At 43.6% G+C, this 25,609-nt stretch overlaps 1 protein-coding gene across 17 annotated transcripts in view; it reads left to right on the top strand.

The window, feature by feature from the left end:
- LOC137332845 (muscleblind-like protein 2) overlaps positions 1-25,609 on the top strand; it is a 287,907-nt gene that overhangs the window by 89,273 nt on the left and 173,025 nt on the right. For all 17 annotated transcript variants that reach the window (XR_010965752.1, XR_010965751.1, XM_067996785.1 and 14 more), the window contains exon 2: positions 13,372-14,325. Coding sequence is in view for 15 of the 17 variants with exons in the window: in XM_067996785.1 (XP_067852886.1) it covers positions 14,152-14,325 (174 nt within the window). In the remaining 2 variants the exon portion in view is untranslated. The remainder of the gene's footprint in view (positions 1-13,371; positions 14,326-25,609) is intronic.

Here is a 25,609-nt window from a genome sequence, read left to right as displayed (position 1 = left end):
ATACTGTGTCCAATACATTGGTTTATACAGTGGGTCTGTTTCACATACTGTGTCCGGTCCATTGGTTTATACAGTGGGTCTGTTTCACAGACTGTGTCCGATACATTGGTTTATACATTGGGTCTGTTTCACATACTGTGTCCGGTCCATTGGTTTATACAGTGGGTCTGTTTCACATACTGTGTCCAATACATTGGTTTATACAGTGGGTCTGTTTCACAGACTGTGTCCGATACATTGGTTTATACAGTGGGTGTGTTTCACATACTGTGCCCTGTATCTTGTTTTGAACTGGAGGACTGTTCCACAGACACTGTCCTGTACATTGGTTTTTACTGGAGAATTCTTCTACGGACAGTGTCCTGTACATTGGTTTTTACTGGGGACCTTTCCTAAGACACTGTTCTGTACATTTGTCTATAATGAGGGTCTGTCTCATATACTGTGCCCTGTACATTGGTCTATACTGGCGGACTATTCCACAGTCACTGTCCTGTACATTCGTCGATATTGGGCGATATTCCACAGACTCTGCCCTGTACCTTGATTTATACTGGAGGACTGTTCCACAGACTGTATCCTGTACATTGGTTTATAGTGTGGGTCTAATCCACAGACTGTGTCACTATATATTGGTTTATTGTGTGGGTCTAATCCACAGACACTGTCCTATATATTGGTTTATAGTGTGGGTCTAATCCACAGACACTGTCCTATATATTGGTTTATAGTGTGGGTCTAATCCACAGACACTGTCCTATATATTGGTTTATAGTGTGGGTCTGTTTCACAGACTGTGCCGTGTATATTGTTTAATGTGTGGGTCTGTTTCTTAGACTGTGCTCTCTACGTTGATTTCTACTGCGTGACTGTCCCACAGACACTGTCCTGTACCTTGGTATATATTGTGGGACTGTTCCACAGACTGTGTCGTGTATATTGGTTTAGAGTGTGGGACTGTTCCACAGACTGTGTCGTGTATATTGGTTTTTTACTGGTGGACTGTTCCACAGAATATGCTCTCCACATTAGTTTATGCTGAGGGACTGCTCCACAGACACTGTCCAGTACATTGGTTTGTATTGGGGGACTGTTTCACTGACTGCATCCGGTACATTGGTTTATACTGGAGGACAGTTCCATTAATGCTGTCCTCTCCATTGGTTTTGTCTGGGGGAATGTTCCACAGATTGTGTCCTGTACATTGGCTTATACAGGAGGACTGTTCATCAGACGCTGTCCTGTACATTAGTTTATACTGATGGACTATTCCACAGACAGTGTCCTATACATTAGTTTATACTGGAGAATTGTTTCACAGATTGTGTCCTATACATTGGTTTATACTGGGGAATTGTTTCACAGACTGTGTCCTATACATTGGTTTATACTGGGGAATTGTTTCACAGACTGTGTCCTATACATTGGTTTATACTGGGAGACTGTTACACTGACCGTTTTATTGACCTTGTTTTTTTTAACTGAGAGACTACTCCACAGGCTGTGTCCTGTGTAGTGGTTTATACTGCGGGAATGTTCCACCGAATCTGTCATGTACATTAGTTTTTTTTATTGGTGGACTGCTCCATAAACTGTGTCCTGTACGTTTATTTATACTTTGGGACTGTTTCACAGACTGTGTCCTGTATGTTGGTTTATACTGGGGGACTGTTTCACAGACTGTGTCCTGTACATTGGTTTATAGTGTGGGTCTATTCCACAGTCTGTGTCGTGTACATTGTTTTTTTAACGGTGGACTGTTCCTCAGTCTGTGTCCTATACATTGGTTTATACAGTGGGTCTGTTTCACAGACTGTGTCCGGTCCATTGGTTTATACAGTGGGTCTGTTTCACAGACTGTGTCCGATACATTGGTTTATACAGTGGGTCTGTTTCACATACTGTGCCCTGTATCTTGTTTTGAACTGGAGGACTGTTCCACAGACACTGTCCTGTACATTGGTTTTTACTGGAGAACTCTTCTACGGACAGTGTCCTGTACATTGGTTTTTACTGGGGACCTTTCCTAAGACACTGTTCTGTACATTTGTCTATAATGCGGGTCTGTCACATATACTGTGCCCTGTACATTGGTCTATACTGGCGGACTATTCCACAGACACTGTCCTGTACATTCGTCGATATTGGGCGATATTCCACAGACTCTGCCCTGTACCTTGATTTATACTGGAGGACTGTTCCACAGACTGTATCCTGTACATTGGTTTATAGTGTGGGTCTAATCCACAGACTGTGTCCCTATATATTGGTTTATTGTGTGGGTCTAATCCACAGACACTGTCCTATATATTAGTTTATAGTGTGGGTCTAATCCACAGACACTATGCTATATATTAGTTTATAGTGTGGGTCTAATCCACAGACACTGTCCTATATATTAGTTTATAGTGTGGGTCTAATCCACAGACACTATCCTATATATTAGTTTATAGTGTGGGTCTAATCCACAGACACTGTCCTATATATTGGTTTATAGTGTGGGTCTGTTTCACAGACTGCCGTGTATATTGGTTTGGAGTGTGGGTCTGTTTCACAGACTGTGCCATGTATATTGGTTTGGAGTGTGGGTCTGTTTCACAGACTGTGCCGTGTATATTGGTTTAGAGTGTGGGTCTGTTTCACAGACTGTGCCATGTATATTGGTTTATACTGCGGGAATGTTCCACAGAATCTGTCATGTACATTAGTTTCTTTTATTCGTGAACTGCTCCATAGACTGTGTCCTGTACGTTTATTTATACTTTGGGACTGTTTCACAGACTGTGTCCAGTATGTTGGTTTATATTGGTGTAGTGTTCTACAGACACTGTCCTGTACATTGGTTTATACTGGGAAATTGTTCCACAGACTGTGTCCTGTTCATTGGTTTATACTGGGGGCTGTTCCACAGACTTTGTACTGTACATTGGTTTACAGTGGGTAATTCTTTTACAGACAAGTCCTGTACATAAGCTTATATCGTGTACATTGGTTATTGTCATGTATATTGTTTTAGTGTATGGATCTGTTTCTTAGACTGTGCCCTATACGTTGATTTCTACTGCGGGACTGTTCCACAGACACTGTCCTGTACCTTGGTATATATTGTGGGACTGTTCCATAGACTGTGTCGTGTACATTGGTTTATACTGGGAGAATTGTTTCACAGACTGTGTCCTATACATTGGTTTATACTGGAGAATTGTTTCACAGACTGTGTCCTGTATATTGGCTTATACTGGGGGACTGTTCCACAGACTATTCTGTACATTGGTTTATACTGGAGAATTGTTTCACAGACTGTGTCCTGTATATTGGCTTATACTGGGGGACTGTTCCACAGACTATTCTGTACATTGGTTTATACTGGAGATTTGTTTCACAGACTTTGTCCTGTGCATTGGTTTATACAGGAGAATTGTTTCACTGACTGTGTCCTGTACATTGATATATATTTGGGGACTGTTCCACAGACTGTGTTCTGTACATTGGTTTATACATAAGAACAAAAGGAATAGGAGCAGGAGTAGGCCACATGGCTCCTCGAGCCTGCTCCACTGTTCAATGAGATCATGGCTGATCTTCGACCTCAACTCCAATTTCCCGCCCGATCCTATATCCCTTGATTCCCCTGGAATCCAAAAATCTATCCATCTCAGCCTTGTATATATTCAATGACGCAGCATCCACAGCCCCCTGGGGTTGAGAATTCCAAAGATTCATAACCCTCTGAGTGAAGAAATTTCTCCTCATCTCAGTCTTGAATGGCCGACCCCGAATCCTGTGATTATGCCCCCTAGTTCTAAGCTCTCTAGCCATGAAAACAACCTCTCAGCATCTACCCTGTCAAGCCCCCTCATAATTTTATATGTTTCAATGAAATCACCACTCATTCTTCTAAACTCCAGAGAGTATAGGCCCTTTCTAGTTAACCTCTCTTGATAGGACAACCCTCTCATCCCAGGAATTAATCTAGTGAACCTTTGTTGCACCGCCTCTATGGCAAGCATATCCTTCCTTACATAACGAGATCAAAACTGTACACAGTACTCCAGGTGAGGTCTCACCAAAGCCCTGTACAACTGTAATAAGACTTCCTTATTCTTGTCCTCCAACTACCTTGCAATAAAGGCCAACATTCCATTCGCCTTCCTAATTGTTTGCTGTACCTGTATGCTAACTTTTTGTGTTTCTTGTACGAGGACACCCAAGTCTCTCTGAACACCAACATTTAATAGTTTCTCAACATTTAAAAAATATTCTGTTTTCTATTCTTCCTACTACATTGAATAACCTCACATTTCCCCACTTTATACTCCATCTGCCACCTTCTTGCCCACTCACTTAATCTGTCTATATCCCTTTGCAGACTCTTTGTGTCCTCCTCAGCGCTTACTTTCCCACCTAGCTTTGTATCATTTGCAAACCTGGATACATTACACTCAGTCCCTTCATCTAAGCCATTAATATAGATTGTAAATAGCTGAGGCCCCAGCACTGATCCTTGCGGCACCCCACTAGTTACAGCCTGCCAACCTGAAAATGATTCATTTATCCCTACTCTCTGTTTTCTGTCCGTTAGCCAATCCTCTATCCATGCTAATATATTATTCCTAACCCTTTAACCCCTGCCTTGTGTAATGACTTTTTATGTGGCACCTTATCGAATGTCTTTTGAAAATCCAAATATATTACATCCACTTGTTCTCCTTTATCTACCTTGTTAGTTACATCCTCAAAAAGCTCTAATAAATTTGTCAAACACGATTTTCCTTTCATAAAACCATGTGACTCTGCCTAATCATATTATGATTTTCTAAGTGTCCTGTTATCATTTGCTTAATAATGGATTCCAGCATTTTCCTGACGACCAATGTCAGGCTAAACAGGCCTGTAGTTCCCTGTTTTCTCTCTCTTTCCCTCCTTGAATAGCGGGGTCACATTTGCTACCTTCCAATCCACTAGGACCATTCCAGAATCATTGGGACCATTTTGGAAGATCATAACCAATGCATCCACCATCTCCGCAGCCACCTCTTTTGGAACCTTCGAATGTAGGCATCAGGTCCAGGGGATTTGTTGGCTTTAGTCCCATTAATTTGTCCAGTACTTTTTCTCTAGTGATATTAATTGTTTTAAGTTCCTCACTCTCATTTACCCCTTGGTTCCCCACTATTTTTGGTATGCTTTTTGTGTCGTCGACAGTGAAGACAGATACAAAATATTTGTTGAATGCCATTTCCTGATTCCCCATTATAATTTCTCCTGTCTCAGCCTCTAAGGCTTTTTACATACTTGTAGAAGCTCTTACAATCCTTTTTTGTATTTCTAGCTAGTTTATTTTCATATTCTATTTTCTCCCTTTTTATCAATTTTTTGGTCATCCTTTGTTGGTTTCTAAAACTCTCCCAATCCCCAGGCTTATTACTCTTCTTGGCAACATTATAGGCCTCTTCTTTCAATGTAATACTCTCCTTAACTTCTTTAGTTAGCCACGGGTGGATCACTCTTCCCGTGGAGTTTTTATTGCTCAATGGATTGTATATTTGTTGTATATTGAAATATTTATGTTTGCCATTGCTTTTCAACTGTCAAACCTTTTAATTTCCCAATCTACCTTTGACAACTCGCCCTTCATACCTATGTAATTGGCTTTATTTAAGTTTAAGATTCTAGTTTCTGACTTAAGTACATTACTTTCAAACTCAATGTGAAATTCTATCATATTATGATCGCTCTTCCCCAGAGGTTGTTTTACTGTGAGATTACTAATTAACCCTATCTCATTACACAATACAAGATCTAAAATAGCCTGTTCCCTGGTTGGCTCCATGATGTATTGCTCTAGGAAACTGTCTTGAATACATTCCATGAACTCGTCTTCCAAACTACCTTTGCCAATTTGATTTGCCCAGTTTATATGAAGATTAAAGTCCCCCACGATTATTGCATTACCTTTGTTACAAGCTCCTATTGTTTCATGATTAATACTCTGTCCAATGGTATAGCTACCATTAGAGGACCTATAAGCTACTCCCACCAGTGTTTTCTGCCCCTTGTTATTTCTAATTTCCACCTATATTGATTCTACTTCCTGATCCTCCAAGCCAAGATCCTTTCTGACTACTGTCCTTATGTCATCCTTTATTATAGGAACATAGGAACAGGAGTAGGTCATTCAGCCCCTCGTGCCTGCTCCGCCATTTGATAAGATCATGGCTGATCTGTGATCTAACTCCATATACCTGCCTTTGGCCCATATCCCTTAATACCTTTGATTGCCAAAAAGCTATCTATCTGTCTTTTCTAAATGTCATGTACCCTGGAATATTTAGTTCCCAACCTTGGTCATTTGCAGTGGCGACTGGGACAATACTGGGGACTGTTCCACAGACTGTGTCCTGTACATTGGTTTATACTGGGTGATTGTTTCACAGACTGTGTCCTATACATTGGTTTATACTGGGGACTGTTCCACAGACTGTGTCCTATACATTGGTTTATACTGGAGAATTGTTTCACAGACTGTGTCCTATACATTGGTTTATACTGGGAGAATTGTTTCACAGACTGTGTCCTATACATTGGTTTATACTGGAGAATTGTTTCACAGACTGTGTCCTATACATTGGTTTATACTGGGGAATTGTTTCACAGACTCTGTCCTATACATTGGTTTATACTGGGAGAATTGTTTCACAGACTGTGTCCTATACATTGGTTTATACTGGGTGATTGTTTCACAGACTGTGTCCTATACATTGGTTTATACTGGGTGATTGTTTCACAGACTGTGTCCTGTACATTGGTTTATACTGGGTGATTGTTTCACAGACTGTGTCCTATACATTGGTTTATACTGGGTGATTGTTTCACAGACTGTGTCCTGTACATTGGTTTATACTGGGTGATTGTTTCACAGACTGTGTCCTGTACATTGGTTTATACTGGGTGATTGTTTCACAGACTGTGTCCTGTACATTGGTTTATGCTAGAGAATTGTTTCACAGGCTGTGTCCTGTATATTACACTGCGTGACTGTTCCACAGACTCTGTCATGTATATTAGTTTTTTATTGGTAGACTGTTCCACAGACTGTGTCGGTACATTGGTTCATACTGGAGAATTGTTTCACAGACTGTGTCCTATACATTAGTTTATACTGGGTGAGTGTTCCACAGACTGTGTCCTGTACATTTATTTGCATTGGGGGACTGTTCCACAGACTGTGTCGGTACATTGGTTTATACTGGAGAATTGTTTCACAGACTGTGTCCTATACATTAGTTTATACTGGGTGACTGTTTCACAGACTGTGTCCTATACATTAGTTTATACTGGGTGACTGTTCCACAGACTGTGTCCTATACATTGGTTTATACTGGGTGATTGTTTCACAGACTGTGTCCTGTACATTGGTTTATACTGGAGAATTGTTTCACAGACTGTGTCCTGTACATTGGTTTATACTGGGTGATTGTTTCACAGACTGTGTCCTGTACATTGGTTTATACTGGAGAATTGTTTCACAGACTGTGTCCTGTACATTGGTTTATATTGGTGGACTGTTCCACAGACTGTGTCCTGTACAATTATTTACATTGGGGGACTGTTCATAGAATCATAGAATCATAGAAGTTTACAACATGGAAACAGGCCCTTCGGCCCAACATGTCCATGTCGCCCAGTTTATACCACTAAGCTAGTCCCAATTGCCTGCACTTGGCCCATATCCCTCTCTACCCATCTTACCCATGTAACTGTCCAAATGCTTTTTAAAAGACAAAATTGTACCCGCCTCTACTACTGCCTCTGGCAGCTCGTTCCAGACACTCACCACCCTTTGAGTGAAAAAATTGCCCCTCTGGACCCTTTTTTATCTCTCCCCTCTCACCTTAAATCTATGCCCCCTCGTTATAGAGTCCCCTACCTTTGGGAAAAGATTTTGACTATCTACCTTATCTATGCCCCTCATTATTTTATAGACTTCTATAAGATCACCCCTTAACCTCCTACTCTCCAGGGAAAAAAGTCCCAGTCTGTCTAACCTCTCCCTATAAGTCAAACCATCAAGTCCCGGTAGCATCCTAGTAAATCTTTTCTGCACTCTTTCTAGTTTAATAATATCCTTTCTATAATAGGGTGACCAGAACTGTACACAGTACTCCAAGTGTGGCCTCACCAATGCCCTGTACAACTTCAACAAGACATCCCAACTCCTGCATTCAATGTTCTGACCAATGAAACCAAGCATGCCGAATGCCTTCTTCACCACCCTATCCACCTGTGACTCCACTTTCAAGGAGCTATGAACCTGTACTCCTAGATCTCTTTGTTCTATAACTCTCCCCAACGCCCTACCATTAACGGAGTAGGTCCTGGCCCGATTCGATCTACCAAAATGCATCACCTCACATTTATCTAAATTAAACTCCATCTGCCATTCATCGGCCCACTGGCCCAATTTATCAAGATCCCGTTGCAATCCTAGATAACCTTCTTCACTGTCCACAATGCCACCAATCTTGGTGTCATCTGCAAACTTACTAACCATGCCTCCTAAATTCTCATCCAAATCATTAATATAAATAACAAATAACAGCGGACCCAGCACCGATCCCTGAGGCACACCGCTGGACACAGGCATCCAGTTTGAAAAACAACCCTCTACAACCACCCTCTGTCTTCTGTCGTCAATCCAATTTTGTATCCAATTGGCTACCTCACCTTGGATCCCATGAGATTTAACCTTATGTAACAACCTACCATGCAGTACCTTGTCAAAGGCTTTGCTGAAGTCCATGTAGACCACGTCGACTGCACAGCCCTCATCTATCTTCTTGGTTACCCCTTCAAAAAACTCAATCAAATTCGTGAGACATGATTTTCCTCTCACAAAACCATGCTGACTGTTCCTAATTAGTCCCTGCCTCTCCAAATGCCTGTAGATCCTGTCCCTCAGAATACCCTCTAACAACTTACCCACTACAGATGTCAGGCTCACCGGTCTGTAGTTCCCAGGCTTTTCCCTGCCGCCCTTCTTAAACAAAGGCACAACATTTGCTACCCTCCAATCTTCAGGCACCTCACCTGTAGCGGTGGATGATTCAAATATCTCTGCTAGGGGACCCGCAATTTCCTCCCTAACCTCCCAGGATACATTTCATCAGGTCCTGGAGATTTATCTTGATGCGCGTTAAGACTTCCAGCACCTCCCTCTCTGTAATATGTACACTCCTCAAGACATCACTATTTATTTCCCCAAGTTCCCTAACATCCATGCCTTTCTCAACCGTAAATACCGATGTGAAATATTCATTCAGGATCTCACCCATCTCTTGTGGTTCTGCACATAGATGACCTTGTTGATCCTTAAGAGGCCCTACTCTCTCCCTAGTTACTCTTTTGCCCTTTATGTATTTGTAGAAGCTCTTTGGATTCTCCTTTGCCTTATCTGCCAAAGCAATCTCATGTCCCCTTTTTGCCCTCCTGATTTCTCTCTTAACTCTACTCCGGCAATCTCTATACTCTTCAAGGGATCCACTTGATCCCAGCTGCCTATGCATGTCATATGCCTCCTTCTTCTTTTTGACTAGGGCCTCAATCTCCCGAGTCATCCAAGGTTCCCTACTTCTACCAGCCTTGCCCTTCACTTTATAAGGAATGTGCTTACCCTGAACCCTGGTTAACACACTTTTGAAAGCCTCCCACTTACCAGACGTCCCTTTGCCTGCCAACAGACTCTCCCAATCAACTTCTGAAAGTTCCTGTCTAATACCATCAAAATTGGCCTTTCCCCAATTTAGAATTTTAACTTTTGGGCCAGACCTATCATTCTCCATAGCTATCTTAAAACTAATGGAATTATGATCACTGGTCCCAAAGTGATCCCTCACTAACACTTCTGTCACCTGCCCTTCCTTATTTCCCAAGAGGAGGTCAGGTTTTGCCCCCTCTCTAGTCGGGCCATCCACATACTGAATGAGAAATTCCTCCTGAATACACTCAACAAATTTCTCTCCATCCAAGCCCCTAATGCTATGGCTGTCCCAGTCAATGTTGGGAAAGTTAAAGTCCCCTACTATTACCACCCTATTTTTTTGCACAGACTGTGTCCTGTACATTGATTTATATTGGGGGACTGTTCCACAGACTGTGTCGGTACATTGGTTTATACTGGGGGACTGTTCCACAGACTGTGTCGGTACATTGGTTTATACTGGGGGACTGTTCCACAGACTGTGTCCTGTACAATTATTTACATTGGGGGACTTTTCCACAGACTGTGTCCTGTACATTGATTTATATTGGGGGACTGTTCCACAGACTGTGTCCTGTACAATTATTTACATTGGGGGACTGTTCCACAGACTGTGTCCTGTACATTGATTTATATTGGGGGACTGTTCCACAGACTGTGTCCTGTACAATTATTTACATTGGGGGACTGTTCCACAGACTGTGTCCTGTACAATTATTTACATTGGGGGACTGTTCCACAGACTGTGTCCTGTACATTGGCTTATACTTGGGGCCTATTCTGCAACCTGTGCCCTTTGTTATCTTACTCAAGTAGCTGTTCTGCCCACCTGAACAGTAAAAGTTGGTGACAGTTGTTATTCGACCATGGGGTGATCAAAGCCCAGCACAGTCCTGTCCTCTCCCGACATCTACACACCTGAGCTCCCTTGCAGGAATCACGTGTCAGCAATCAGGAGGATGAATGCTGGATTCTTTTTTGTCCTCGCACTCCCTAATCCAGGAACACAAAGCCCCATTTGAGTGCCCCAAACCCTGCTCTGGCTTATTCTAGCTAACTCAACACATGCCAGAGATCAAATGTGGGCCATTAATATTTTATTTTTCAGTGAAATATTTTAGAAAAGTACACAGAGTGAGCAACTGAGAAATAGCATTAGAGAGATCTTCATAACTCACTTGTTAATAACCTGGACATCCTCCAGAAGAAACACTTGCATTTATTTAGTGCCTTTCATTTCCTTGGGGCATCCCAACTGCTTAACAGCCAATGAAGTACTTTTGAAGTATAGTAATGAAGGATAGTTTGAAGGATAGTGACAGACTTCAGGAGGACATATAATGGCTGGTGGAATGGGTGGACATGTGGCAGATTAAATTTAATGCAGAGAAGTGCAAAGTGTTACATTTTGGCAGGAAGAACGAGGAGAGGCAATATAAACTAAATGGTTCAATTCTAAAGTGGGTGCAGGAACAGAGAGACCTGGGGGTATGTGTGTATAAATCTTTGAAGGTGGCAGGACAGGTTGAGAAAGCGGTTAAAAAAGCATACAGGATCCTGGGCTTTATAAATAGAGGCATAGAGTACAAAAGCAAGGAAGTTATGTTGAACCTTTATAAAACATTGGTTTAGCCACAACTGGAGTATTGTGTCCAATTCTGGGCACCGCACTTTAGGAAGGATGTGAAGGCCATAGAGAGGGTGCAGAAAAGATTTACTAGAATGGTTCCAGGGATGAGGGACTTCAGTTATGTGGGTAGACTGGAGAAGCTGGGGTTGTTCTCCAGAGAAGTTTGAGAGGAGATTTGATAGAGGTGTACAAAATCATGAAGGGTTCCGATAAAGTAGATAAAGAGAAACTGTTCCCATTGGCGGAAGGGTCGAGAACCAGAGGACATAGATTGAAGGAGATTGGTGAAAGAACCAAAGGTGACATGAGGAAAAACTTTTTTACACAGCGAGTGGTTATGATCTGGAATGCACTGCCTGAAAGATTTGCAGGGCTACGGGGAAAGAGTGGGGGAATGGGACTAACTGATTGCTCTTACAAAGATCCAGAACAGGCTCGATGGGCTGAATGGCCTCCTCCTGTACTGTAACGATTCTATAAAGTATAGTCACTGTCGTAATGTAGGAAATGCAGCAGCCAATTTGCGCACAGCAAGGTCCTACAAACAGCAATGTGATAATGACCAGATAATCTGTTTTTGAGGTGTTGGATGAGGGATAAATATTGGCCAGGACACTGGTGGTGGGAGGGGGGGGGGGTGGGGAATTCCCCTGCTCTTCTTTAAAATTTGTGTCATGGGATATTTTACATCCACTTGAGAGGGTGGAGAGGGCCTTGGTTTAATGTCTCGTCTGAATGACAGTGCAGCCCTCCCTCAGTGCTGCATTGGATTGACAGCCTAGATTTTGTGTTCAAGTCTCTGGAGTGGGATTATGAACCTACAACCTTCATGACTCCGAGGCGAGAGCACTACCCACTGAGCCATGGCCGACACTATTATTTGTCGTGTGCTTTCTGTATGACTGTTGCTCCATTTTAGTTCATTTGCTTTCATTATACAGAGGAGGAATCATCCTAGATACAGCATTTGCCCCTCTTGTGCCCTGTTCTTCCACATAGTCGAGCTCTATTAGCAGTGCACTGAAATGTCCCCTTGTATTTTTTTGTTAAGCATCAGTTGAAATAAATCTTTCTCGTACCCCAGGACTTCATGTCCTTGATTATGAAGCTGAGTTGCTGCGGTGGGCTCCCTTTATCTCGCCGGCCTAGCCGCTGCTGGCTGAATGTTATGTATTTGCCTGCATGGAGTGCATCATCACAGAGAGATCGGCACGTAAGCCTGTGAATTTAATACAGCTTTATTTTTTAATTACGAGTCGAAGGATGGTGACGATGAATCGAGGCTTTATTTCTCTCTCTCCTTGCAGTGGGGACTGCATTGTTTGATCACCACACCCAGCTAGATTTTTTTTTCCTTTTTGCATCTCAAGACTGTGTCTGGCTGCAGTCTGATGTGGCACGCAGCCATAAACCATTACAGGCATTTCACTGAGCTATGCCGGGCTGCCTCTCTCACTGCTGCAGCTGGTATGGCGTTTTAAAAAATTTTGCGATCTCGCATTTTCATAAGGACATAAGCCACCTAACCGGAGGCTTGAAGTGACCAATGCCACCCAGCTGAATACACAAACACACAACAGAGCATGAAGCCAGGGAGCGTTGCTTTTAAAACCTCCTACTGTACGTATCGCTAGTGCAGCAGAGGCAAGCACGTTAGGCTGAGGCATTTTTCTGTGCAGTGGGCATAGCAATGAACGCCTGCCAGAACGGATCAATATGAGACGGCCCTTCTCATTGGCCGGCCGCCCAGGATCTCACTGCAACGCCAGTCTCAATTGGTTCTCCTCCTTACCATGTGCAGCTTTATGAAGGGAAATGGCCCTTTTTTTTAATCTCCAATGGCTGACTGCAAAATGCTGCACTGTTAGTGTCTGAACGTTTTATGGCATGTCGGTAGGACTGTCGTATGAAAATCAAGGTTATGAAGGAGCTTGGATGTTTTCAGCCTGTTTTCCCTGACATCTTCTTTCTTTCCCCACAGGTTGCTGAAAAGTGCCTTTTCTGAAGAATCTGCTGCTTGGATTTCTATCTCGGGCTTTTTTTTTATCCCTTTTGGCTTTGCTTAAAGCAGCTCTTGGAGACGACAAATCACCCATCCTTTTTATTTGCCGAACACCCAGTTTTCTTTATCTTCCAGCCTTTTTCACGTTCAACAGCAAGTATTCCCTCCTCTTCTTTTTCTCTTCTTCTTCACTTCGTCTTCATCTTCGACTGTCTCGTGATCAGTTAATGCGTGATCTTGGGAATAGAAGAGAGAGATCTTCACCCCCCCCTACCCCCCCAACCACAAGAGAAGCGAAGCTTAACTGTAAAGTGAAGCACCGACAGCAACATATGCTCCCAGAGAATTAATCAAAACCAGTGACTGAAGAGCTCGGAATTCCACTGACAGGCTGCTGTTACCTTCCAGTAACTTCGTCACTTGGCACAAAAGGCGATATATTTTTCTGCCAACGCACATCTAAAGGGGCTAACCCGTTAATCGATGCCCGCCCGTTTGTGTGATGAATTCTTTTTAATTTAAGATTGGCTCTTCGACCGATGTCATGTTTCTGCACAGCGATCTGACTAAATGAAAACCTAAGTGCTGAGAAGAAAAAAGAAATATATTTTTTAACCAAAGGAACGAGTTTATTTGTTAAGTTATAATTTTAACTTACTTTTATACACTTTTTTCTAAAACTGGTACTGTTCTCGGAGGGGAAAAGATAAAGGGGGGGGGGGGAATTCCGTTACCCACATATCCTTTCAGTTTCCTAATATGGCTGTGAATGTTTCAATGATCCGTGACACAAAATGGCTGACATTGGAAGTGTGCAGAGAATACCAGAGAGGGACTTGTTCTCGGTCCGATGCGGAATGCAAGTTTGCCCATCCTTCACGAAGTTGCCATGTTGAAAACGGTCGTGTCATTGCCTGCTTTGATTCATTGAAGGTAAGGACTTAATTATCTATATTTTTAATAATTCATTCATTTCATTTTTATTAAAGACGCCCTGCTCGTAGATTCTGATGCCTTCTTGAATTTTTCTTTTTTTTTTAGAAGTGTTGCTAAAGCTGATTTCTGTTTAAGTGTGTCACAATGTGCTACTTTCCTGCCCTCATCCTCAACGCCATTTAAATGCAAAACAGGGTTTGAATCAGTAAGCGTTTAAAAAAAACAATCGGAGCAAGTTCTTAAGATGCCTTTGTCTGAGTGGTTGTATTTACAAATGTTGCAGTTTTTGCATCAATTGAGGTCATTAGCTGAGCTAAACGCCTTAGAAGAAATCACAGGACCAACCTTAAAGGGGCTCTGTCTTCACAAGTTCACAGGATGAGGTCACAGGAAGAAAGCCCATTGAATCTCATTCTTCCAAACACCAACCCTCCCATTACAGCCCGTGGGTTGTCCTGACCTCAACTACCCTTTCTGGCAACCTATTTCAGCTCTTAATTGCCCTCTCTGTGAAGACGAATATCCTACATTTGCCCTTTACAACCCTGAATCTGTACCCTCCTTTGTATTGCCGATTTGGTGTGTCAGATTTGCATTGGAATGTTGGCCTTTATCTCAATGGGGTTGGAATACAAAGGGGAGGAAGTGATGTTACAGCTATACAGAGCCTTGATCAAACCCCTCTGGAGTAATGCATTCAGTTCTGGGCACCGTACCTCAGCAAGGATATATTGGCCTTGGAGGGGGTGCACTGCAGATTCACCAGAATTATACCAGGGCTAAAAAGGGTCAAATTATGAGGGCAGGTTGCATAAACTTGATTTGCATTCCCTTGAGATTAGACGGTTGCGGGGTGATCTAATTGAGGCCTTTAAAATGATAAAAGGATTCGATAGGGTAGATACAGAGAAACTATTTCCTCTGGTGGGGGAATCAAGAACAAGGGGGCACAATCTTAAAATTAGAACTAGGTCATTCAGGAGTGAAATCAGGAAGCATTTTTTCACCCAAAGGGTAGTAGAAATCTGATGGGTAGTAAAAAATTGATAATCTGTTTTTTAGTAATGTTGATTGAGGAATAAATATTTAGGGTTGAGGGTAGGGGTATCGAGGGATATGGAGCAAAGGCGGGTAAATGGAGTTGAGATACAGATCAGCCATTGTCTAATAGAATGGTGGAACAGGCTCGAGGGATTGAATGGACTCCCTTCCTATTATTTCAGGTTTACTTTCTCTGTCCCGTTAAGTATTTTGAATACCTCCAGAAAGTCCCTTCTGCACTGTCTCTTTTTGAGGTTAAAGAGTCAAGTCACTCGTCAAATCCCTTCCCTCTGACACTAGGGATGAACCTCCTTCCTCTCCTTGGTACTGCACTCGGCCCAGTTGTACCACAGCAACCAGGACAGTTTCACTTAAAAGTGTTTATGAATCTTTTTATTTGTTTATAATCACAAATAGCTCAAGGGACACAGCTCACATCTTCCTATCCCCCTCATGTGATGTCCTCAAACTGAAGAGCATTTATCTTTAGGCCCAGTAAAAGATTTAGCACAGACTTCTCCTGAAGACAACACCCCTTTAACATTGTATAAGACCAGACTTTTTTTCAGGGACATTACAGATAGATGCCACATTAGAAAATGTGTTAAGTTTGAGGAATGTTATACTGTCATGTTGGATTAAGGCAACAGGGAATTAAACGCTGCTTGCATTGAAGTGGAGCATAAAGACCAAAAGTCTTCACTTTGAAAGCTTCAAGCTTGTTTTATTTAAGATTTTCCTCTTTCCCCATTAATAACTGTGACATCGGACAGTCTGGTTTTAGTTCCTCAGATCTTTTCACCTTGCCTTTTCCTTTTTCTTTAAGGCCAGTATTTCCCGTTTAATCTTTTGTAATCACACTGTGTGGCTGCATCCCAAATCTGTGCCCATCTTTCCCGCAACTCCGACTTTGAATCTCTCTAATCAGGTTTCCCCCCTGCCACTGTTCTGAAATGGCCCTTATTAAAGTCACGAATGACATCCTATGTGACTGTGACTGTGGTGCATTATCTCTCTGCATCCTTCTCGACCTTCCTGCAGCCTTTGACACGGTTGACCACACCATCCTCCTCCAATGCCTCTCCTCCGTCGTCCAGCTGGGAGGGACTGCACTCACCTGGTTCCATTCTTATCTATCCAGTCATAGCCAGAGAATCACCTGCAATGGCTTCACTTCTCACTACCTCTAGAGTCCCCCAAGGATCTACACTTGGCCTTCTCTTATTTCTCATCTACATGCTGCTCCTTGGCGACATCATCCAAAAACACATCAGATTCCACATGTACACTGACGGCACCCAGCTCTATCTCACCACCACCTCTCCCAACCCCTTCACTGCCTCTGTGTGCCTGACATCTAGCAGAAATCTCTTCCAATTAAACATTGGGAAAACCAAAGCCATTGCCTTCGGTCCCCGCCATTAACTCCGTTCCCTAGCTACCGATTCCATTCCCCACCCTGGCCATTGTCTGAGGCAGAACCAGACTGTTCACAACCTTGGTGTTCTATTTGACCCTGAGATGAGCTTCCAACCCCATATCCTCTCCATCACCAAGACCACCTACTTTCACCTCCATAATATCGCCCGTCTCCGTCCCTGCCTCAGCTCATCTGCTGCTGGAACCTTCATCCATTCTTTTGTTACCTCTAGACTTGACTATTCCAATGCTCTCCTGGCCGGCCTCCCACCTTCCACCCTCCATAAACTTGAGCTCATCCAAAACTCTGCTGCCCGTTTCCTAACTCGCACAAAGTCCCATTCTACCATCGCTCCTGTGCTCGCTGACCTACATTGGCTCCCGGTCCGGGAACGCCTTGATTTTAAAATTCTCACCCTTGTTTCAAATCCCTCCATGGTCTCGCCCTTCACTATCTCTGTAACCTCCTCCAGCCCTACAATCCTCCGAGCACTCTGCGTTCCTCCAGTCCTGGCCTCTTGCACATCCCCGATTTTCTTCACCCCACCATTGGCAGCTGTGCCATCAACTGTCTAGCCCTAAGCACTGGAACTCCCTCCCTAAACCTCTCTACCTCTCTCTCTCTCTCCTTTAAGATGCTCCTTAAAACCTACCTCTTGACCATGCTTTTGGTCACCTGTCTTAATGTCGCCTTCTTTGGCTTGGTGTAAAGTTTTTTTTGACTGATAACACTCCTGTGAAACGACTTGGATATTTTACTATGTTAAAGGGGCTATATAAATGCAAGTTGTTGTTGTTGTCGCTAGCTGGAGTGTGCCCGCTTTATATCTGTAAAATTAATGAATGAGACAATTCTTTTAATGGACTATGTTCTACCGGGTGAGCTCCATCTGCTTAGTGTACGAATGTTTGTGTAGTGGATCCAACGATAGTTTGAATTCTATATATTGACATAGTTAAGAGATTGCTAATAAATTGTCTTAAAGGATCCCAGTGTTAACAGGTAGGTGATTGTTTTGGTCTAAACATATTGTGGGTTTTTATGGCTCTTTCTCTCATACCTATTGCTGTGGAGGACCTGGGTTCAAATTATTGACTGAAAACTAAATGATGGGATTGCAAAGCAAGCCCAGCTTTTCCACTAGGGACAGAGTTAAGACCGGAATGGCTAGTGGAGAATTTAAGATGGGCTCGAATGGAAGTGGGCTGTTTGTGCCTAATTTTCCTTGGTCAGTGCAATGTAGCTCGGCGAAGCTTGGAATGGAAATTTGGATGGAGACAACTTGCAGAGGACGGGCGAATGTCAAAAATCTAACGTCACAGCAAATTTTTTTTAAAATGTTGAATTCTTGGGATGTGGCGGTGAGCCTCCTTCTTGAACCACTGCAGTCTGTGTGGTGAAGGTGCTCCCACAGTGCTGTTAGGGAGGTTGTCCCAGGATTTTGACCTGCGACGATGAAGGAACGGCGATATATGTCCAAGTTGGATGGTGTGTGTCTTGGAGGGGAACTTGGAGGTGATGGTGTTCCCATGCACTTGCTGCCCTTGTCCTTCCAGGTGGTGGAGATTGTGGAGTTGGGAGGTGCTGTCGAAGAAGCCTTGGCGAGTTGCTGCAATGCAGCCATGGTGCGCCGGTGGTGGAGGGAGTGAATGTTTAAGCCAGTGGATAGGGTGCCAATCAAGTGGACTGCTTTGTCCTGGATGGTGTCGAGCTTCTTGCATGTTGTTGTAGCTCATTAATAGTGCAAATGATTTCAAACGATTAAAATCTCGAATACATTATATATTGCCTCTGTACGTCTGTCCAACATGTTTTAAGTAGATGAAAAATAGTCTACATAAATCTGCAGTAAATGTACTTAAAGAAGCCAAGTAAGCAGTGTCACCAAACCAGCAAGAAGATAGTCATTTTAAATCTTAACCAATTAGCAAATTAAATGAAAGTCATTAAATTACTTATGTTGCCTTGCTCGTGTCTTCTTGTCTACGCGTCACTTTCCAACACTGTGCATTTTAAATAAAGTTAGAATATGGAAATGATTGGGAGTTCCAACTTATTCACCTCACAACCTGTCAATCAAATGCTGCTCGCTCTTGGTTCGTTGTGTGAGAGGAAGATCCCATCTGAACACAGCGTCACAGTGAAGTTTATTTTGGATCGGCCAAAACCTGCTACACATTTTAAAAATGGCCAATTTTTCCGATACCTCAGCTCCCGACTTCAGGGTACATGGTTGGGAAAAAAAATAATAAAGTTGCTTAAACTTGGCATTGACATGGGCTCAGATTTGGATGGGCCTGGATGCCAATCGGGTGGGTCCTGGCTTAACCAGGCCCACCTGTGGCCATGCTGATGGTCAGTGCATTAGGATAGCTTCAGGTACAGATTTGGACAGGTAGAGGTAACGCACTGGTGGTGGCAGTGAAAAACTGCTTGTAAAAGTGATTTAGGCAGGGGAACACTTAAAGGGGAGTGTCAGAATAGGGAGACAAAAATTCTGAAAACCTTTGCAAAAGTTCAGAAGGCTGCCCAACTTATTACTAACCATTGCCAAGGCTGCAGGGGAGGTGAGAGGAGGAGGAGATTAAGAAGCAACGGGAACAATGAAGGGAAAGGAAACCCAAGGTACCTGAATGAACATAGGAATTGCTAGACACAAAAAGACCAAGGTCTATCTGGTTTGGCTTTTACCATCCTGGTAGTCTCATGATACAACGATAATGGAGTTGTTGACTAATCATGGCAATCAATCTCTATCAGTTAGTCTACAACAGACCCAGTCATGAGATGAGGAAAACCCCAGTGGTGGAGAGCTTTGGGAACCAGAGGTCCAAAGTCACCTGTTTCTCCCAAGAATGTTACACTTCCCATGTGTCATGTCTCAAATTACCCTTATATTGTATCCCAAAATGTTATTTTCTGAAAGAAGCCTATGTACTGAGTGTGTAGCCATATGACAGTCCCCCAATCCCCTGTTGCTTGCTTCTGAAGACAAGGTGGTGCTGCTTGAGATGGTTGTGAGGAAGGTGAGCCTCTGTGTCACTCCCCAGCACCATCCTCATAGGTTCAACACTGCAGCATACCTGCAAGAAGGAGAAGCAGTGCTTCAGGCCACAGCTGACTGTCACTTTCACTGGTTGTGTCAGCCCGAAGCAGCATGGTAGTTGCAGGTGTCCTCGCAGCAGGTGACAGAGCTCTCTGCATCTGATTCTCTGCTGACTCATGGTCATTGCCAGGTAGGTGTGACAGAGCCTGTAGATATGGTTGGTGGCATCTTGGTGGGTGCGGCTAATCCATTTACACTTGCTGTTGATCATCCTGGTGGAACTTCGTCCAACCAGTTCCACTGACGCACTGTGACTGAGGAAGCTTCCAACATTACATTTGGTCAGGTATTCGCATGTAATGGTGGCCCCGTCAGCTCCGTGAGATGTGGTTTAAGGCTGCCCTTTGTTTTCTCCCCCAAGGCGAAGAACCTGTTATGTGATAGCCGATGTGTCCTGTGGTCTGACATTCCGCTTTCCTATGTCGAGAGGCAGCTCGGTATTTCCTGCTTCTCCAGCCCGCTCGCGTCATTTCTTGTTCTGTCTGTCTAGCCAGCATTTCTCGCACGTCAGACAGTACCTAGTGTTTTTAATTGATGACATGGGCCTCATCGTCATGTCCAATATTAAAACGACTCCATTATTTTATACCGGTATTGAAACCAAATAAACTGCTCAATTGGTGAGGGATATCCAAGCTCGTAAACACTTACTAATGATGTGAAGCTACTTACACTGTCAGACCCCATCTGGGCACCGCACCTCAGGGAGGATAGATTGGCCTTGGAGGGGGTGCAGTGCAGATTCACCAGAATGATACCGGGGCTAAAAGGGTTAAATTATGAGGACAGGTTGCATAGACTAGGCTTGTATTCCCTGAGTTTAGAAGAATGAGGGGTGATCTAATCAAGTTGTTTAAAATGTTAAAAGGATTCCAAAGGGTGGATACAGAGAAACTATGTCCTCTGGTGGGGGAATCAAGAATAAGGGGGCATAATCTTAAAATTAGAGCTAGGCCATTTATGAGGGAAATCAGGAAGCACTTTTTCACACAAAGGGCAGTGGGAATATGGAACTCTCCCCAGAATGCTGTGGATGCTGGGGGTCAATTGGAGCTTTTAACACTGAAATCGATTAGATTTTTGTTGGGTAAGGGTATCAAGGGATATGGAGCAAAAGAGGGAAAATGGATTTGAGGTACAGATCAGCCATGATCGAATTGAATGGTGGAGCAGGCCTGACGGGCTGAATGGCCTCCTCCTGTCCCTAATGTTCCTAAGGCCACCGATCTGCTGATATCAATGGATGGAATTGCAGAATGTGATTCTACAAGTCGTGTGTAGTGAAAATAGAATTTGACATAATCAGTCAACAGAAACCAGTGGCTCTAAAAATACAAAAATGGAATTGCAGAATGAGATCTCCAAGATACTGAATAGAAATCTGGAGAATCCAGGAAATAAAAACTGCAGAATGTGACTGATCTAATTCCAGGTAAGCCAGTGGCTCCGTGTGTAATATTTAGAAAATGAATCAAATTATTTAGACTAAGTTTACAAGAACTAGGTTTGGAAAATGGTAATTTGTTTATTTGTCAGGAGGGAAATTCCCACGGTTCTCCTCGCATTAGTCCAAACCCTACCACATTTAAACTTCATGTGCCAACAGGGTTGGTGAACTGGCAGGGGAATCGATTAAAAAGTGGAGCAAGATTATATCTCGTTTAATGTTAGTCTGGAGGTATTGATGGCCATTGAACACCAATACCTTCCTGAGGTCTGTTTAGACTATGAATCGGGGGCAGACTTTTCATATTGAATTGTAGTCTGGCCTGACGAATAATATTTTAAATTTGTATTTACCATTAAATGTTTGGCTGTAGATTTACTGTGTTAATCGGTGTAAAAAGTAGAGGGCCTGACTGAAATTCCTTGGAGTAATGACTTCTTCACACTTCACTATTGTATCTACTTTGACTTGTGGGCTGCGGATTGTTTATCATTTTAAATTTATTCTCGGGATGTGGGTGTCAATGGTATTCATTGCCCATCCTAGTCACCCTGAAGACATTAAGAGTCAACCATATAGTGTGCTCCTGGAGTCACGTGTAGGTCCAGACCAGGTTCCTTTCCCTGAAGGACATTATTGAACCAGTTGGGCATTTAGAACAATCCAGCAGCTTTATGTTCATTTTTTCTGATACCAGCCCACAGATTATCAGATTTATTGAATTCAATTTCACACCTTGCCCTTAGTTGGATTTGTTTTCTGTTTTCCCACTATGGAGAACTTTCAAAAGTTATGTGGTCTTTGGAGTATGTTTCACCAGCCCTTAGCCAGGGCCTAGTTAATGAAAACGGGCTAGTTTGTAAATGTAGATAAAATATATTCATTGTTATTTAAAAGTAGGGAAAGGAAGCCATCCACTTCATATATGGGTTCTTGCACCCTGAGCTAGAGAGTTACAAGCAGCTACAACTGGCCTCTAATTAACCTCAGCAGGTAATGAGCTGCAATTACCTGGACTTGCCGAAGGAGATCACTTCCCCACAGAGACTGTTGGAGCAGTGGCCCTAAAGGGACAGGGCACATCAAGCACAGCTCCGTTCTACAAGCTAAACATCACACATGTGCTCCAGGCTACATACAAGCCAGGGCACAGGAGATCTGCTCAGTGTTTACATATAGAAGCTTTGAGAGCGTGCATCACTTTTCAGGAGTCGCAGTTTAAAGTGTCAACAATATATAAAAAGAAAGTGTGTGTGAGTGAGTGTGTGTGCAGGTGTGTGAGTGAATGTGTGTGTGAGTGTGTGACTGCACGTGTGTGAGTGAGTGTGTGTGCGGGTGTGTGAGTGAGTGTGTGTGAGTGTGTGACTGCACGTGTGTGAGTGAGTGTGTGTGCGGGTGTGTGAGTGAGTGTGTGGGTGTGCGAGTGAATGTGTGAGTGAGTGTGTGACTGCACGTGTGTGAGTGAGTGTGTGTGCGGGTGTGTGAGTGAGTGTGTGTGAGTGTGTGACTGCACGTGTGTGAGTGAGTGTGTGTGCGGGTGTGTGAGTGAGTGTGTGGGTGTGCGAGTGAATGTGTGAGTGAGTGTGTGACTGCACGTGTGTGAGTGAGTGTGTGACTGCATGTGTGTGAGTGAGTGTGTGTGCAGGTGTGTGAGTGAGTGTGTGTGCAGGTGTGTGAGTGAGTGTGTTACTGCATGTGTGTGAGTGAGTGTGTGTGCGGGTGTGTGAGTGAGTGTGTTACTGCATGTGTGTGAGTGAGTGCGTGTGTGTGACTGAGTGTGTGTGTGTGCACACTCAGTGAGTGACTGTGTGAGTGAGTGTTAGATGCTGAGAGGTTGTTTCCCCTGGTTGGAGAGTCTAGAACTAGGGGGCATAGTCTCAGGATAAGGGGTCGGACATTTAAGACTGAGATGAGGAGGAATTTCTTCACTCAGAGGGTTGTGAATCTTTGAAATTCTCTACCCCAGAGGGGGCTGTGGATGCTGAGTCGTTGAGTATATTCAAGGCTGAGATAGATAAATTCTTGGACTCCAGGGGAATCAAGGGATATGGGGATCGGGCGGGAAAATGGAGTTGAGGCTGATTGAATGGCGGAGCAGGCTCGAGGGGCCGTATGGCCTACTCCTGCTCCAATTTCTTATGTTTATATGTACGTATGTGTGTGAGTGTGTACATGTGTGTGTGTGTGTGTGTGTGTGTGTGTGTGACTGTATGTGCGCATGTGTGTGTGTGACTGTATGTGCGTGTGTGTGTGTGGCTGTATGTGTGTGTGTGTGTGACTGTGCACGCGTGCGTGTGTGTGTGTGACTATGTGCACGTGTGTGTGTGTGTGACTGTATGTGCGCATGCATGAGCAAGTGTGTACGTGTGAGTCTGCGCGCCTGTACGTGTGTCTGTGAGTGTGTGTGTGTGTGTCTATGTGTGCCTGTGTATTTTTTTTGCTGTGTCAGAAGTTCATTAAATTTCTCTCTGAAGATCTGTGATAGCTCAGTAATGAGATGTGCTGTCCCAGTGCAGCATTGAGCTAAACACAGCAGGAAGATCCTGGGTTTAATCTCCAGTCTCTGCTCAGCTGATTTAAGAAAAGCTGATAATGCGGCGTGAAAGTTGGTCTGGGTTAGGGAAGTGAAATTCAGCGAGAAATTTTGACTGTCAATCACAGTCCAGTGACTGCTGCTGGAAAATGTAGATGTGAGGATGTCGGCCGAGGACAAGATGAGGCTTGACTGTGATTTCCCCCCCAATTACTGCCAAGGTTTGCACATCAAAAATAGTCATTGGGTAAACTACTAAAGGGCTGCGCTGGGGCCCCGCGGAGCCAAGCCCCAGCGCAGAGCCAAGCCCTAGCATGGAGCCTGAAAGCCTGACCGGAACATGATTTCCAAATTGGTAGCAATGTACCTATACATTCTCTGCATGTGGTAGCTGTGATGCGCCCATGTGTTCCTGTGTACTACAAGCGCATGAACTCTTTATATATTATATACCTTAGGAGGATCAGAATGTGCAGGACTGGGAAGGACCCCTGTGGTTCACCTGGCCAGTCTTAACATCTTAGAAATATCCACCAAGAATTTCTCCCCATCTGCTGCCAGAACTTCAGTGGAAGCCCTAGTTTTTTTAATTCATTCTCGGGATGTGTCGCTGGCAAGGCCAGCATTTATTGCCTATCCTTAATTGCCCTTGAGAAGGTGGTGGTGAGCCGCCTCCTTGAACCGCTGCAGTCCGTGTGGTGAAGGTTCTCCCACAGTGCTGTTAGGAAGGGAGTTCCAGGATTTTGACCCAGCGACGATGAAGGAACGGCGATATATTTCCAAGTCGGGATGGTGTGTGACTTGGAGGGGAATTTGGAGGTGATGATGTTCCCCTGTACCTGCTGCCCTTGTCCTTCTAGGTGGTAGAGGTCACGGGTTTGGGAGGTGCTGTCCAGATCGATGTGTAAGCGGGATATTCCTCCGCCGAAGCTACAGTGGTCAATCGGTGATCATATATCTCCTTACCTCTCACACCCTTCTATCAAACTTTCCTCCAGGTACTTATCGAGCCCCCCCCAGCCTTAAATTTGCTGACATAAATGGGGTAGAGGAGCAAAGGGATCTCGGGGTATAGATGCACAAATCACTGAAAGTAGCGACGCAGGTTAATAAGGCCATAAAAAAGGTAAATCATGCACTGGGGTTCATTTCTAGAATTGAAAAGCAGAGAAGTTATGTTAAACTTGTATAGAACCTTGGTTAGCCCACACTTGAAGTACTGTGCACAGTTCTGGTTTCTATATTATAGAAAGGATATAGAGGCATTGGAAAAGGTTCAAAAAAGATTCACAAGGATGATACCAGAACTGAGAGGATGTACTTATGAGGAAAGGCTGAACAGGCTGGGGCTCTTTTCTTTAGAAAAGAGAAGGCTGAGAGGTGACCTACTAGAGATCTTTAAGATAATGAAAGGGTTTGACAGGGTAGACATAGAGAAAATGTTTCCACTTGTGGGGAGAGCAAAATTAGAGGTCATAAATAAAAGATAGACACTAATAAATCCAATAGGGAATTCAGGAGAAACTCTTTACCCAACGAGTGGTAAGAATGTGGAACTTGCTACCACAAGGAGTAATTGAGGCAAATAGCATAGATGCATTTAAGAGGAAGCTAAATAAGCACATGAGGGAGAAAGGAATAGAAGGATATGCTGATAGGGTTAGATGAAGAGGGGAGGGAGGAGGCTCATGTGGAGCATAAATGCCAGCATAGAGCAGTTGGGCCGAATGTCCT

The sequence above is a fragment of the Heptranchias perlo genome, chromosome 15 (genome assembly GCF_035084215.1).
Source record: "Heptranchias perlo isolate sHepPer1 chromosome 15, sHepPer1.hap1, whole genome shotgun sequence".
In the NCBI taxonomy this organism is placed as follows: domain Eukaryota; kingdom Metazoa; phylum Chordata; class Chondrichthyes; order Hexanchiformes; family Hexanchidae; genus Heptranchias; species Heptranchias perlo.
This window is presented reverse-complemented; position numbering and strand designations above follow the sequence as displayed.